Source organism: Mytilus galloprovincialis, chromosome 11, assembly GCF_965363235.1.
Source record: "Mytilus galloprovincialis chromosome 11, xbMytGall1.hap1.1, whole genome shotgun sequence".
NCBI classification, from domain to species: Eukaryota; Metazoa; Mollusca; class Bivalvia; order Mytilida; family Mytilidae; genus Mytilus; species Mytilus galloprovincialis.
Genome location: NC_134848.1, coordinates 57,060,692 through 57,073,858, shown reverse-complemented (window position 1 = coordinate 57,073,858; position 13,167 = coordinate 57,060,692). Strand labels below are relative to the sequence as shown.

At 31.3% G+C, this 13,167-nt stretch overlaps 1 protein-coding gene across 1 annotated transcript; it reads right to left on the bottom strand.

Moving 5' to 3' along the window:
• Positions 1-1,992: 1,992 nt before the first annotated feature.
• Positions 1,993-11,219, bottom strand: LOC143052437 (microfibril-associated glycoprotein 4-like). The gene is made up of 5 exons (XM_076225468.1): positions 10,716-11,219; positions 9,416-9,591; positions 8,670-8,766; positions 7,093-7,254; positions 1,993-5,511 (listed from the first exon to the last, which is right to left on the bottom strand). The coding sequence occupies exons 1-5, from the start codon at positions 10,930-10,932 to the stop codon at positions 5,249-5,251; spliced, it is 915 nt and encodes a 304-aa protein (XP_076081583.1). The 5' UTR covers positions 10,933-11,219; the 3' UTR covers positions 1,993-5,248.
• Between the last annotated feature and the right edge of the window lie 1,948 nt (positions 11,220-13,167).

Here is a 13,167-nt window from a genome sequence, read left to right as displayed (position 1 = left end):
TGTGGGTGTCTAAGTACTACTTAAAAGTAATAAATATGTAAGGATGTCTTTGCGCTAAAGCCGTTTCCAGGGAGCTAATTTTAAACACTCTGTCGGTTAACATATTTTATGGGATATTTGATGCTGTTTCTGTTTCTGTCTGGCTTGTCATGATAAGTACCCGAATGTAACGATCTAAGACTGTTGATGTTATCAAAGGTCTACTAGAACACTAACGGTCAGCTTTTAAACAATATTGATTGGAAGAGTATGGTTAAAAGTGGCGTTAAAACACCAAAAATCAAAAATCAAATTATTGTGGATATGTTTCATTTCATGCAATTCAATGAATGACGCGAAGTTGATGTTATCCAATCAAAATATCGTATAATAATGCAACATACATCTAATGAAATTATATACAAATAAACAATACTTGTTTATTAAATGTAAGTGTTAGTACACAACCAAACTGATTCATGCATTGGTTACGTGCCTTGAAAAAAAAAAAGATTTTTTTTACGTAAATACACTAGCAAATAATATTTTAAGCAAGAAGAACTTTAGATAATCACTCGATATACAAAGGACGCACTCGAAAAAAACCCGGACTGCTCTCGCAAAACACCCCAAAATATAAAAATGAATTTAGTTTCTAAATGTCAGTTTCTATGCAATAACAAGACTTTTTGAAAAGTGTCTGTGTATCTAAGGATATATAGATTCCGTGTATGCATGACCTTCGATATTTGCATTGGTATGTGTATAAGAATGGCTTTATTTTGTATTTTGATTTAATGGCACTGTAAGACTAAACGTAAATCTTTTTTTTAACCAAAAAAATGTTGGATTTATAACATCTTTTTAATTCAAATATTTACATACCTTGTATAAAAGAGGGACGAAAGATACCAAAGGGACAGTCAAACTCATAAATCTAAAACAAACTGACAACGCCATGGCTAAAAATGAAAAAGACAAACAGAAAAACAATAGTACACATGACACAACATAGAAAACTAAAGAATAAACAACACGAACCCCACCAAAAACTAGGGGTGATCTCAGGTGCTCCTTGTATATTAAAATCAAGCTTATATATCACGTCTTGTCAGAAAGAAAGTATAAGGTAAAATCACAAAAATACTGAACTCCGAGGAAAATACTGAGTTCGGAGGAAAATACTGAACTCCAAGGAAAATTGAAAACAAAACATTAAATGGCAAAATTATAAGCTCAAACACAGGGATAACAACTGTCATATCCTGACTAGGTACAAGTATTTTTTATGTAGAAACCGGTGGATTAAACCAGGTGATCATATTTACTCGACAAAAGTGATCACAACCGGACAAACCCGATCAAATCACTCGAAAAACCAGTATTCTAGTAGGACACTATAATTTAATTATGATCGCAACTCTGTTTCAAAATAACAAATTGTTTAAAAGATTGCTATAAATTGATAATATGTAAATAACAGAACTAAAAAAGCAGGACAAATAAATGGTACGGGTTTTCATTTATTGTGCGATAAAGTTTTGTCACTCATTTTGAAGAGTCTAATTTGTACATTGTTTACTTTTTAATATTTAATATTTGCTGTGTGTTTGATTTCGAAAAAAGAACTTTTTACACGTTCAAAAAGTTACAATACAAAAAATAATAAAAGAAGAGCATACATTCAACTGTCAATGAATAAATTGTAAAATGCAGTACGACTCAATTTTAAATCATACCGATAAAAGATATTTGTTATCCAAAATTTAAAAAAAAAAGACTTATATATAGATAAAGAGCTTGATGCTTTGTTTTGCTGTAATAACGTATATCCTGTATCTCATTTCAGATTTTATTAAAAAAAAATATCAACTGCTTCAAGTTATTATTGCATGCCTTTAGATTTTTGTTCGTTATCGAATGGCATTTCGAGGTCATTTTCTAGAAAATACATCTCAGTAAAAAAACATACGAAAGTAGGATGCAAAACAAATATAAGAAAACAGGACAATGTATTTTGTAAAATGCAAAACAAATGATACAATAAATGCATTTTTTTTTATTTTTGTCTGCATTTCTTCTGTTTAAGTAAATGATAAAATGATACAATTGTATAAAACATTTACATTAAGTTCCAATTTATAGGATTTTTCGAGGGTTCATTATATTCTATACCTCCAAGTTAAATTTTTCAAAATAGAAGTAAAATACAATTTGATTTGATGGATGGACGTGGTCTTTGAAAAGTGCATGCCATGCTCCAATCTATTTAAAACATTAACAATCCTTGCATTAGCGCTTTAATTTCCATTGTTGAACCATATGATAAAAAAAAACCATTACATGACATTTTCATACCATATGTGTTATTAGCCACCGAGCCTTCTGCTCTTGGTCTTATATTGAACTTTGAACTTATTATATCTGATGTTTATACGTCGTGTAATAATCAGATAATATTATATATCCGTTTTCCCCGTTAAGTGGTAACGGTCAAACTCGTTATTTTTTGGTCAAACTAAATTAGAAATATATCTATATAAATCTGAGCAGATGTGGTATGATTGCCAATGAGACACATTTTCACCAAGATTAAAATGAAGTGTATGTAATCAATTATATGTTTACCTTTTTTTCGCCTTAACCTCTGCAACTTAGATCACTCACTCTTGTAGTGACAGAATGACTAGAATACATTTCTTTATATCTAAGTTATTGGTTACGTTAAATTATTATTATAAAAAAAATAATCCATTACGATATCAATTTTAGATCTGACACCTGTCAGCTGTGGTATAATGCTAGTTGTTCTATGAGATGTCATTATACTGTTACAAAGGAGAAGATTTTTGTAAAAGTATACGACGGACGACGGATGCTAAGTGATGAGAAAAGCACAGTTGGGCTCTTTGTGCCTGGTGAGATAAAAAGGCAGCATGATGTCAACATTCGTTTTGAATAGGACAAGCGAGTTATCTGCCTACAAAACCTTGAAATAAATAAAATAAGATATAATTTTTTAGGGGTAACATAATTTAAAAAAAAGTGCATATTAACACTTGGTCAAATTATGCTGTATTGGGATACAAACAATACCAATTATACTTTAAAACTGTAGCTCGAGATCAGACTAATGTCCAGGGTTTCATTATATGTGGAGCGGGTAGTTTAAATTTGTGTTACCAATTTTATAATTCAAATCAGTACTTTAAAGTTCTTACATCCAGCGTGTCCTTTTTTATCTTTTGTTCTAGAACTATACTACAACATCTATAAAATTACTTATGTCAAAAAAGAAAAATGGAAAAGATGAAAATGACTACCTAATCACTAACTGGGCAGCAAGCATATACATGTTTGAACTTATCATAAATAACATACATACAAACATACATACATACAAACATCCTCAAATTTCACAAAATGTAATGTAACAATAACTCAGTTTTATGTAAATGCAAATGTATGTGCTTATGTTCCGGACCATACGAGTATTTAGAGTGGGGTGCTCATTTTCGCCACATCTTTCCATGTTTTCTACAGTTTATGTTCAGGTCTATATGTTTTTGAAGTATACTGATATTTCTATATAAAGATAACTTCAAATGCAAAATATTCTTAAGCTTGAAAACGTGTTTGTTTGAAAATAATCATCTGAAAAGTTAGATTTAAGGGTGTTTGCAATTGCCTGATGTTTTGTCAATGGGGAACACATATTCGCCGTTTTTATATATCTATTTAAACCCAAATAACTGCAGCTTTAAACAATATTTTTCAAATCAACTTCATTGTAGATGGCAATAGCAGACATTTTAAAGGTGAACAGAACTGAAATTTAGGGCAATCAGTAAAAAAAATTACTAAGAAATACTTTTTTGAAATTGTGTTTTTCATTTAGGAAATTGGCCGAAAATCGTTGTCCGTTTTTCGGTCCTTTGCGGTAAGTGCCACAATTTTGTCGTAGTTCAAAAAAATAACCATATTTGTTATGAAAATCTAAGTCATCGGCATATTTCTTCCATTTCAGCCATCTTTTGAAGTATTTACACCTCAAAATAGTAAATCGGCGAAATCGTGTCCCCGGCGAATATGCGCATCCCACTCTAGACCATACGCGTATAGTCATAACCATATGCGTATACTCATGTGGTCCGACCATATGCGTATGGTCCGACCGACCGTACGCGTATGGTCGGACCATATGAGTATATACTCGTTTGGTTATTAACGGGCCATTTGAGTATTTGGACCATTTAGGTATTTCTGCACTAGAAACATTTCAATAATACAATTAACTTTATCTAAGAAAAAATGATGTTGTGTTGCTAAGTCTTTAGTTTTCTATATTGTGTCTTGAGTACTATTATTTGTCTTTTTGTCTTTTTCTTTTTAAGCCATGACATTGTCAGTTTATTATCGAATTATGAGTTTGACTGTACCTCTAATATGAATCCCCCCTTTTACATGCAATTTATTGATTTTATAATTCTATAATACAAAGGTTACACAAAACAGCACAAGTTTTAAGTTGAAACCCTATGTCTTTCACACCTTGTCTAAATCTGGGCGTACACATGTGCCTGTTTCTGTCCTTCTCTCGTGTCAACCATTAAACTATTAATCCTGTCGACATTTTAGTCAGTTAGTAAACAGTTGACTTCTTGTTTAACAGTTCATTAAGATATGTTTGTAAAATATCTTTCAAAGTCGACATATTGACATTCACTCGTTATGCCAAATCGGTAATGACCATAGATTACTATAGTTTTGACTATTTGTTAAAACTAACTTTGTGAAGCTGCCATTTTAAATTTAGTAAATAATATTATTATTATTATTACAATATCATAATCAAATATAATCAAATGACCTTTGATGTGACAACTATAATGGACTTACATTATTGAGACATTAGTATTAAAAGTAAACGTGTTTTAAAATTACTCCGACCATACGCGTACGGTCGGACCATACCCGTACGGTCGGACCAATCGCGTATGGTCGGACAATATGAGTATATACACATATGGTCATGACTATACGCGTATGGTCCAAATACTCATATGGTCCGGAACATTTATACATTGGACCATTATTAAGTATAAAACGTGTCAAAGCAAAAGCAAAAGTAAAATTTCCGAAATTCTTAGTAACTTTGAAGTTCTCCAAAGCTTCAAATATTTTGAAAATTCAATTGTAAGATATGATATCGAAAGACACGAATTCAGATACAAGTCGCAGCAGCTCCCTGTTAGTAATTACAAAATGTTCATTCTTTTTTCTTTCTACGAAGCATCATAGAGGCCGATTTCAACGAGTAGTAGTCTCCCTTGAATTTTTCCCAGTTAACTCCCACATTTTGATCTGCAGTTCCATTGGTTCCATTAAGATATTCTCCGTTTAACGAGGAGAAGCTACAAAGCCTGTACCACCATGCTCCTTTGTTTCTTTTCGCACAGTGTTTGCCTTCTTGTGAATTATCTTGATCGTAAGTACTGAACTGCCGTCCATCATGATATTCCAATCCATCTCCTGAAAGACAAGTTCCATTACTTGATACACCCAAAACATTCCTAATCACGGTAATCAAAGCCTATTGTAGATTCAATCAATAATAGACAAGCACGATTGTATAAAAACTCAATGTGACAGGCTTATAATCAAGAAACAACATTAGTTCACAGTGTGCTAGTGACCTAGTACGATATATACGGGGCCAATACATTCTATATGGGATGAGAACGAATCTATCTTACCGACTATCTTAACAAGTGGTATATAGACTAGTGGCCTATCAAAACGATTAAGTCTTCAATACTTAGTATTATGACCTACTTTTGTTGTCCATATACAACAACGAATTCTTTTTTTTTTACCTTTTTTATCAACTTATTAACTTTAAATGTGTTTTAAAGGAATGTTACATCACTTCTAACGTGTATTAAAACAAGCCCCGCCTACTAACCTAATATGAAAATTACACTGACTCCCCGCGGTTGTTTTTGACCAATCTTATTCCTTGAAATGTATAAGAGGTGAGATAGATTCGTATAAACTCGTCAATATCGGTTTAACAACAACAGTTACATCATAATCTAATGATTTTGCTCTAAAGCCATTGGCATTGAAAGGTTATAACCAAAAGAATATTAAGGAAATTGAAGAGTAAACTCATTGTAACGGCATAATGTTCAACTACAAAAATAAACGGAACACTATAAAATAAAATAAAATCTAGAATATTACAGGCCTTTGGTTAGTAGTATTGACCGTTTTTTTTTATTTAAGAAGTTATTCATTTATGTCATGCTTTGTTCACATTTTAATATGGGCAGCATTATATTTGTCGATATGTACACTAAGCGCTCTCGAGGTGTAAACTATGGCAAATTATAACGCCTATACATGTTAAAATGACCATAGAGCATCACATGAAACATTTTTTCCGATTATATTTTTGTTATGTTGAACTGTACAAAAAACTCCTTCACAGGTTTAACTGTTCCCGTTTCCTCCTCATGAAGTTAGTGCATTTCATTTTTTTTATATTTCATAAGTTTAAAAACCAACTGCAGGGTACATTGTAAATATGCATGTATGTTGTTTGATAACAACATAACATAAATATTATATAAGCAGCTATCAAGTTTATATTTTAGGAAACAAATGAAAATAACAAGAATGTAAACAATAGGTTTATGTGCATGTTTAATTATATATATGTAAATAAACATAGCTCTGTTTACAAAGCGAAAAAAGGACAACATATTTGATTTGTTATGTAGGTATATAACCACTAATTCAGAACGATGAGATGTAACATACAAGAAAGGATTAATTAAATAGTCCTTAAGTTTTTTATTAAGTAAAATATTTGGGTAATTTTGAAATCAAATGAAATCTTAAGGAATTATAACCACTGTAGAATCCTTCCAAATATGTTTTTTTTTAAATCAAAAAAAGAAACAATAAGACGACTCGAACTAGGTTAAACATTATGAGATTAGAATTGGATACTACCTGGTAAGCATTGTACGAATACATTTTGTTTATTCCGCGACAATGTATGGTTATCATATGTGTAAATATTTCAGATTTTAATAGAATATTTACCAGCATCTCCGTGATATCCATCAATAGATAGAGTATAATTTGATTCAGCATCACCAATTACAAATGTGGAGTACTCTGCATACCTCGTTTGGCGATCCCAAGCCTTTAAGTCAATACGCAGCTCTGTAGGAACTTGTGTTAAGATATGTAGGTATTTATTCCCTGAAACAAAGGATTTAATTTGTGTGTTCACATGATTCTTTTCTCGCAGTCCAGATCTTAATATTGAGCGTTTGTGTAAACTTTCACGTTTAGATTGATATAAAAAAAACACTTGGGTTTGGGAAAGGTGTGGAAGGGACCATTTTGTTTAGTCTTATCATATATAGTACCTTTATTACGACAAACTATTGTAGCTTTTGTTTTACGTTGTTGCTTGTCTTTGTTTAATTTTTCTGAGGAGTCGGTTGTTTGTTATTGTTGTGGTCTGTTGTCTAGTTTTTTTGGTAAATTATGCATCGCTGATATGAATTCTACTAGAAGCAACTTGCATTATTTGCATACGAATAAAATTTTGTTTACAAATAAACGTATGTATAAAATTAATTTAACTTTCCTAGTAAGATTTTAGCTTAATATTTAACAGTAAGTTGTATTTCATAATAATACATAACATATATAAAGGTTGAGAATGAACACGGATATATTATGGCATATTTGATAGGTTTGTCCATATTTAAGCTTACATTTGAGCGTCTTTAATGACTAAATCAGTTCAAATCTTTCACATTAACTAATGGAATCGACTAAAATATACACTTTAATGTTCAAAAAGTGTCTAAAATCTTTTATCCGATTAACCTGAAGTTTGAGGACTAAATCGGCGCTTACTGGTTACCGGACCAACAACGTTAAAAATAAAAATAAAATTAAACAATATTATAGTTAATTACCTTTTATTGAAAAAAAAGCACAGCTGTCTTGTAGTAACATGCTCACCTCTAGTAAAGGATTTTATCCTTTGTCGTGTTAAACAAAATGGTCCCTTCCACACCTTGGGAAAATTGAGTAAGAGCAAACACTAATCGGATGGGAGTCAAACAAATGTGTTTAAGTTGGATGACTTATTTCTCCGGGTAACTTGTATCGTGTGAACTAGGAAAACCTTACATCACCCCCAGTTTTTGGTGGAATCGTGTTGCTTAGTAATTATTTATCCATGTTGTGTCGTGTGTACTATTATTTGTACGTTTTTTGTCTTTTATAGTCATAGCGTTGTCATTTTTTTTCGATTTATGAGTTGGAATGTCCCTCTGGTATCTTTCGCTTCCGTTTAAAATCTTGCGCAATACTCCGGTCTAGAACAAAGCAGGATTCAAATGTGTAACATATTCGCATGATTTTCTCCTGATCTTCATGCAAATTATTCACCTTATTCATTATCATAAACTTACAAAATGTATTTTTCAAAATTTTAAAACATCATTATAAGTTCAAGGGTCACAATTTCGGGGGAAAATGGATATCTATTCCTATGTCTTTTGTGTTTTGTGTTTGACTCACATAAAGTTAATCATACAAATGTGTGCCTTTATCTTTATTTCTGAGAACAATTTTCCATAAAATTTTTATAGTACCTATCCAAAACTCTCCGTTAAGGTCACCAAAGCCATTCTCATACGCATGCCAGTCCCTGTAAAAATTTTCCTTTCCGTTAAATCGCTTCTGGAACACCTACGGGTTCAAATAAAATCGATTTACGGATTTTTCATGTTTTAAAATCTTTAAATCGGAAGAGATTTTATTTCTGGGTTGTTTTTTTCATTTCAAAAGTTCAACATCAAACAATCCACCAATATACGAATTGATCTATCTAACAATTCTCATTTGTCTATATATATCCAAATATCATATGAATGTTCATCACAGAAAATACTTTTATCATGAATCCTTTAAAAAATGTCATTATCATGACAGTTTGACATATTTCTTTTGTTTTACACATTGTCAAATATAAGGACGTATTTGTAGTCGGTGTCAAAAGTAATGAACGCTCCTAAGTGGTTCTATGAAACATAGAAATTACACACTAATAACATATCCGTTATATATCGTTTACGGTGCAGGAAATGCTTATCCGTCTGGAGCACCTGATTTCACTCCCGGTTATTAGTGGAGTTCATGTTGTTTCTTATTTCTTATTTATAACTGTTGATGTTAATGTCCTTTGGTTTTGTGAGTCTTTGTTTACTCCTTGGTTTTGATTGTTATTGTCGTAATGAAACCAAAGAATATATTATAGAACTGATTCATTATGGTACTTGTTTCTTAATTAAGTGTCCTATGAAATAAAGATATATAATTAGCTCATATGTATACATACTATCCAACCTCCTTTATGTGTGGTCATATCACAATACACATCAAATAACATTGTGTCGTTAAGAACTAAACTGTATACCCCACTGCTCAAACTATCATTTTCTTTCATGGCTAAACAATCACGCATTGTGTTTCCTGTGTCTGTCGCGGTTTTAGGTAATGACAATGGCAAATTATCTGAAATTATTGTTTTTGTCGGTGATTAAGATTACTAGTATAACATGTATAACACAATGTTGACTGTTGTACCCCTATTTTGACATTTCACATATCTGTTTGCAAACATTGTTGGCAATTAAATGGAATTTCATGCGACTGGCATATAATTGAGTTTTTGGCTAGATATAAAACAAGGTCTAATCTAGCATTTTTACATAAGAAAATGCAGGTGCTAAGTCAGTAAATAACAGTTGTTATCCATTCGTTTGATGCATTTCAGCTTTTAATTTTGCCAGTTGATTATGAATCTCCGCTTTGAAATTTGCTCAGAGTTCGGTATTTGCGTGATTTTTTTATTCACGCATTATCATTTTTGTCATTTTTGTTGTAACGTGTTGTAATATGTTTGCTCCTTATCAACTTATCTATAACATTCAATTTGCTTTCTCTTATTGAAGTCTGTCTCTTTACCTGATTATATGTGTCTTGAAGTTTCTATCATCTTAACGTATCCTAAATATCTTTTAATGCATATACGTTTATATTATATTCACTTCTGGCTATTAGACTTAACATGTATCAAATTATAGTTGGATTATTTCATTTTCTTAAATTTAACTTTGCATATATATATATATTGTAATTCATTTCTATATTATTAATGCAGCTAAAAAAATGTCAAAGTTTCAGTGAAATTACGCATTTAATAATGTACTATATAACTTGAAAATGTTCTTGATCAATTTAGTTCATTATACGTTTGGGGGACAGGAGATGTTTGGGAGTGTTACATATATAAAGTGTACTAAAGAATTCCAATGACACACCGTACCAAAGAATACAAATGGTACATGTATTTTAGATTTTTTTGTGATATATGACATTCATCCAGGGACTATACATGTAATCTATAAAAACAGAGATGCAGCATGACTCCTAATGAGATGCCTATCCATTTAAGATCAATGCGTTTTAATAGATCGTATCCAAATTTACGGGTTCCGCAAACAAACTCATCGTACAAATTTGAATGTGATATCCAGTTTTTGATACGAATTCTAACAAGTTTGCTTTATGCTTAAAACTTTAATATATCGTGATCAATTTGTTCACCCATAACTATAATTAACATGAAAACTTACCGTTAGATATATTCATCAGTACAGACACAGCTAGGGAAGTACAAAGTGACAAAATCAATACAACAAGAAACAGAATTATCAGGTTCTTCCACGAAAGACCGACCCTTCTGATCTGTGGAGCATCGTTAGTTTTTTTCTTTGCGACTGCAACATCACATGTATCATACCAATGTTCATTCTTCTTGATTTCATCAACCGTCTCATACTGTAAATCCATTTTTGCCAAAGAACTGTACTGGAGTTGGTTTTTTTTTTTTTTTTTTTTTTTTTTTTTTTTATTTATTAACGTTTTCGTTAATTTCTAGAAACCGTTTATTTAAATTGTTTACAAAAATGAAATTACTCTACAATGTTGATCAAAATCAACAAATAATCGTATTGACAATCAGTACACTTATACAAACTTCATATTAAGCATATCCAACTTAATGTTTGAAAAATAATGTGTAAATAGCATTAAGCTTTGGTTCTGCAAACAAATTTAAATGCATGTATTTACCACAATCGTAAGCACTTCCTTGAGATAAAAAAAACCCAGTAACAATGAACTCCTTGTAGTTATTTTATCTCGGTGTGTATTTTCTATACATCCAAACCAAATATGGATACAACTACTTGCTTTCGACAGGAAAAACTTTCAATTACTATTTTTACTAGGAAAATAGTTCATCGGAAGCGCACATTGTTTTTGAAGTTATGTTATCTTTTGGGTATTTCTAGTGTTGATTACTTGTCAACTGAATCTGTAGTGAGTCAATTTAAAAGGTGTGGCAAATGTATTGTGCTGTGGTAATACACCTCTGATAAACCAAGACTCATATTTTATGGAAAACATTTAATATCTAATCATAAGACCTGTGACTTGTTAATACACTAAACATGTTTAAAATTCTAATAAAACATTGCCAGTCTAAGGATGTCATGACGTTTCTGCGTGTTTTACATTTTAACGTTGTGTTTCTGTTGTGTCGTTTGTTTCCTGTTATATTTGAGTGTGAATTCACATTGCTTAGTTCGTTTCTGTGTGTGTTACACTTTAATGTTGTGTTTCTGTTGTGTCGTTGTTCTCCTCTTAGTTTTAATGCGTTTCCCTCAGTTTTAGTTTGTAACCAGGATTAGTTTAGTTTTTTGGGGGGATTTATGAGTTTCGAACAGCGGTATACCACTGTTGTCTTTATGTATTCTCAATTCTATCATGAACATGCATATATTGCGTAACAATTATTGAGCTGAAAGAATGAAACAAAAGAAACGAAACAAAGGTCACACTTGTTTGTGTATAAATCAATATAACTAAAGAAACGGGTGTTTTTATCAGACTATTTGTTTTGGCACTGTCAATGCTTTCATGTTTTCCTAATATCTTTGCTGATAATTGTAAATAATAAGCATGTTTAACCCACCTCAATTGGTCCCGGAAATAGTTCCCATCCTTTGAATGTTGATTTAGTCCATAGTGTGGACAATGTAATTGCTATACACCTTTAAACAAATTTCTTCAAATTTGATTATAGAATAGCAAGCAAAGCACGAGAGTTAAAATAAAGTGGTTTTAAAGACACTTCAAATTTTATTATAAAATAGCAAGCAAAGCACGAGAGTTAAAATGAAGTGGTTTTAAAGACAAACAATCTTAAAACGAGAAGATTTGGAATGATTGTCAAATAGAAAAATATGAACTGGTAAATGTAGTTCGTAATTATAGGCCAACGTATGGCCATCAACAATGAGATAAACCCATACCATAGAGTCGACAACAAAAGGCAGCGACATGAAAATGTCAGATATTTCAAACGATAAAACTTTCGGGCTAATTGATATGAATACAATTTTAGAAAACATTTATGACAGATAGAAAATCATCAACAAGCACTGTACTATATATAAGCATTTGAATTCGAACAGGCAAAACAAAAATGTGGCGGGGTTAAACATGTTTATAAGAATAGATTCCTCCCCCATAATTTAACAGTGGCAGAACCGCACAACGCATTGTGAAATTAATTTGCGATATGCTTAAGAAAGTTTGGTGGCCAGTTTCAAAATAAAAACCTTTTCATAAAACAGGTATAATTTTTATATTGATAGGGTATTAATTGATGAACAAAAAAGCCCAAAAAATAAAGGGGTAAATGTGCTTGTTTTAGAGATTTTAGCCATTGGAATTTTGGCGGGAAAATGTTCTCTCTTGATTTTTCATAGCTTTATCATTGACAAGTTAAAGTTCTCAAAAACTATTAAAAAATAAATAAGATTATTTAAGACTTTTACAACTGGCTTATAATTATACATGTCAAAGATTTATAAAAAGAAAAATAGGGGTTTATGGGCAATTTTTATTGAAGGCATTCACATGGATAAAACCAGAGGATTTCAAAAATCTGACAAAAATTCCAAAACATGACAAGCAAACATCCTTAACTGAAAAGATCGGTACGAGGCACAAACAGAA

What these genes read in the sequence shown, in the direction of transcription:
- LOC143052437 (XM_076225468.1), bottom strand. Translation starts at nt 10,932, where the DNA reads ATGGATTTACAGTATGAGACGGTTGATGAAATCAAGAAGAATGAACAT. An exon ending in ACTGATGAATATATCTAACG is followed by an intron (nt 9,592 to 10,715) that starts GTAAGTTTTCAT and finishes CAATAATTTCAG; the next exon opens with ATAATTTGCCATTGTCATTA. An exon ending in CACATAAAGGAGGTTGGATA is followed by an intron (nt 8,767 to 9,415) that starts GTATGTATACAT and finishes TTGAACCCGTAG; the next exon opens with GTGTTCCAGAAGCGATTTAA.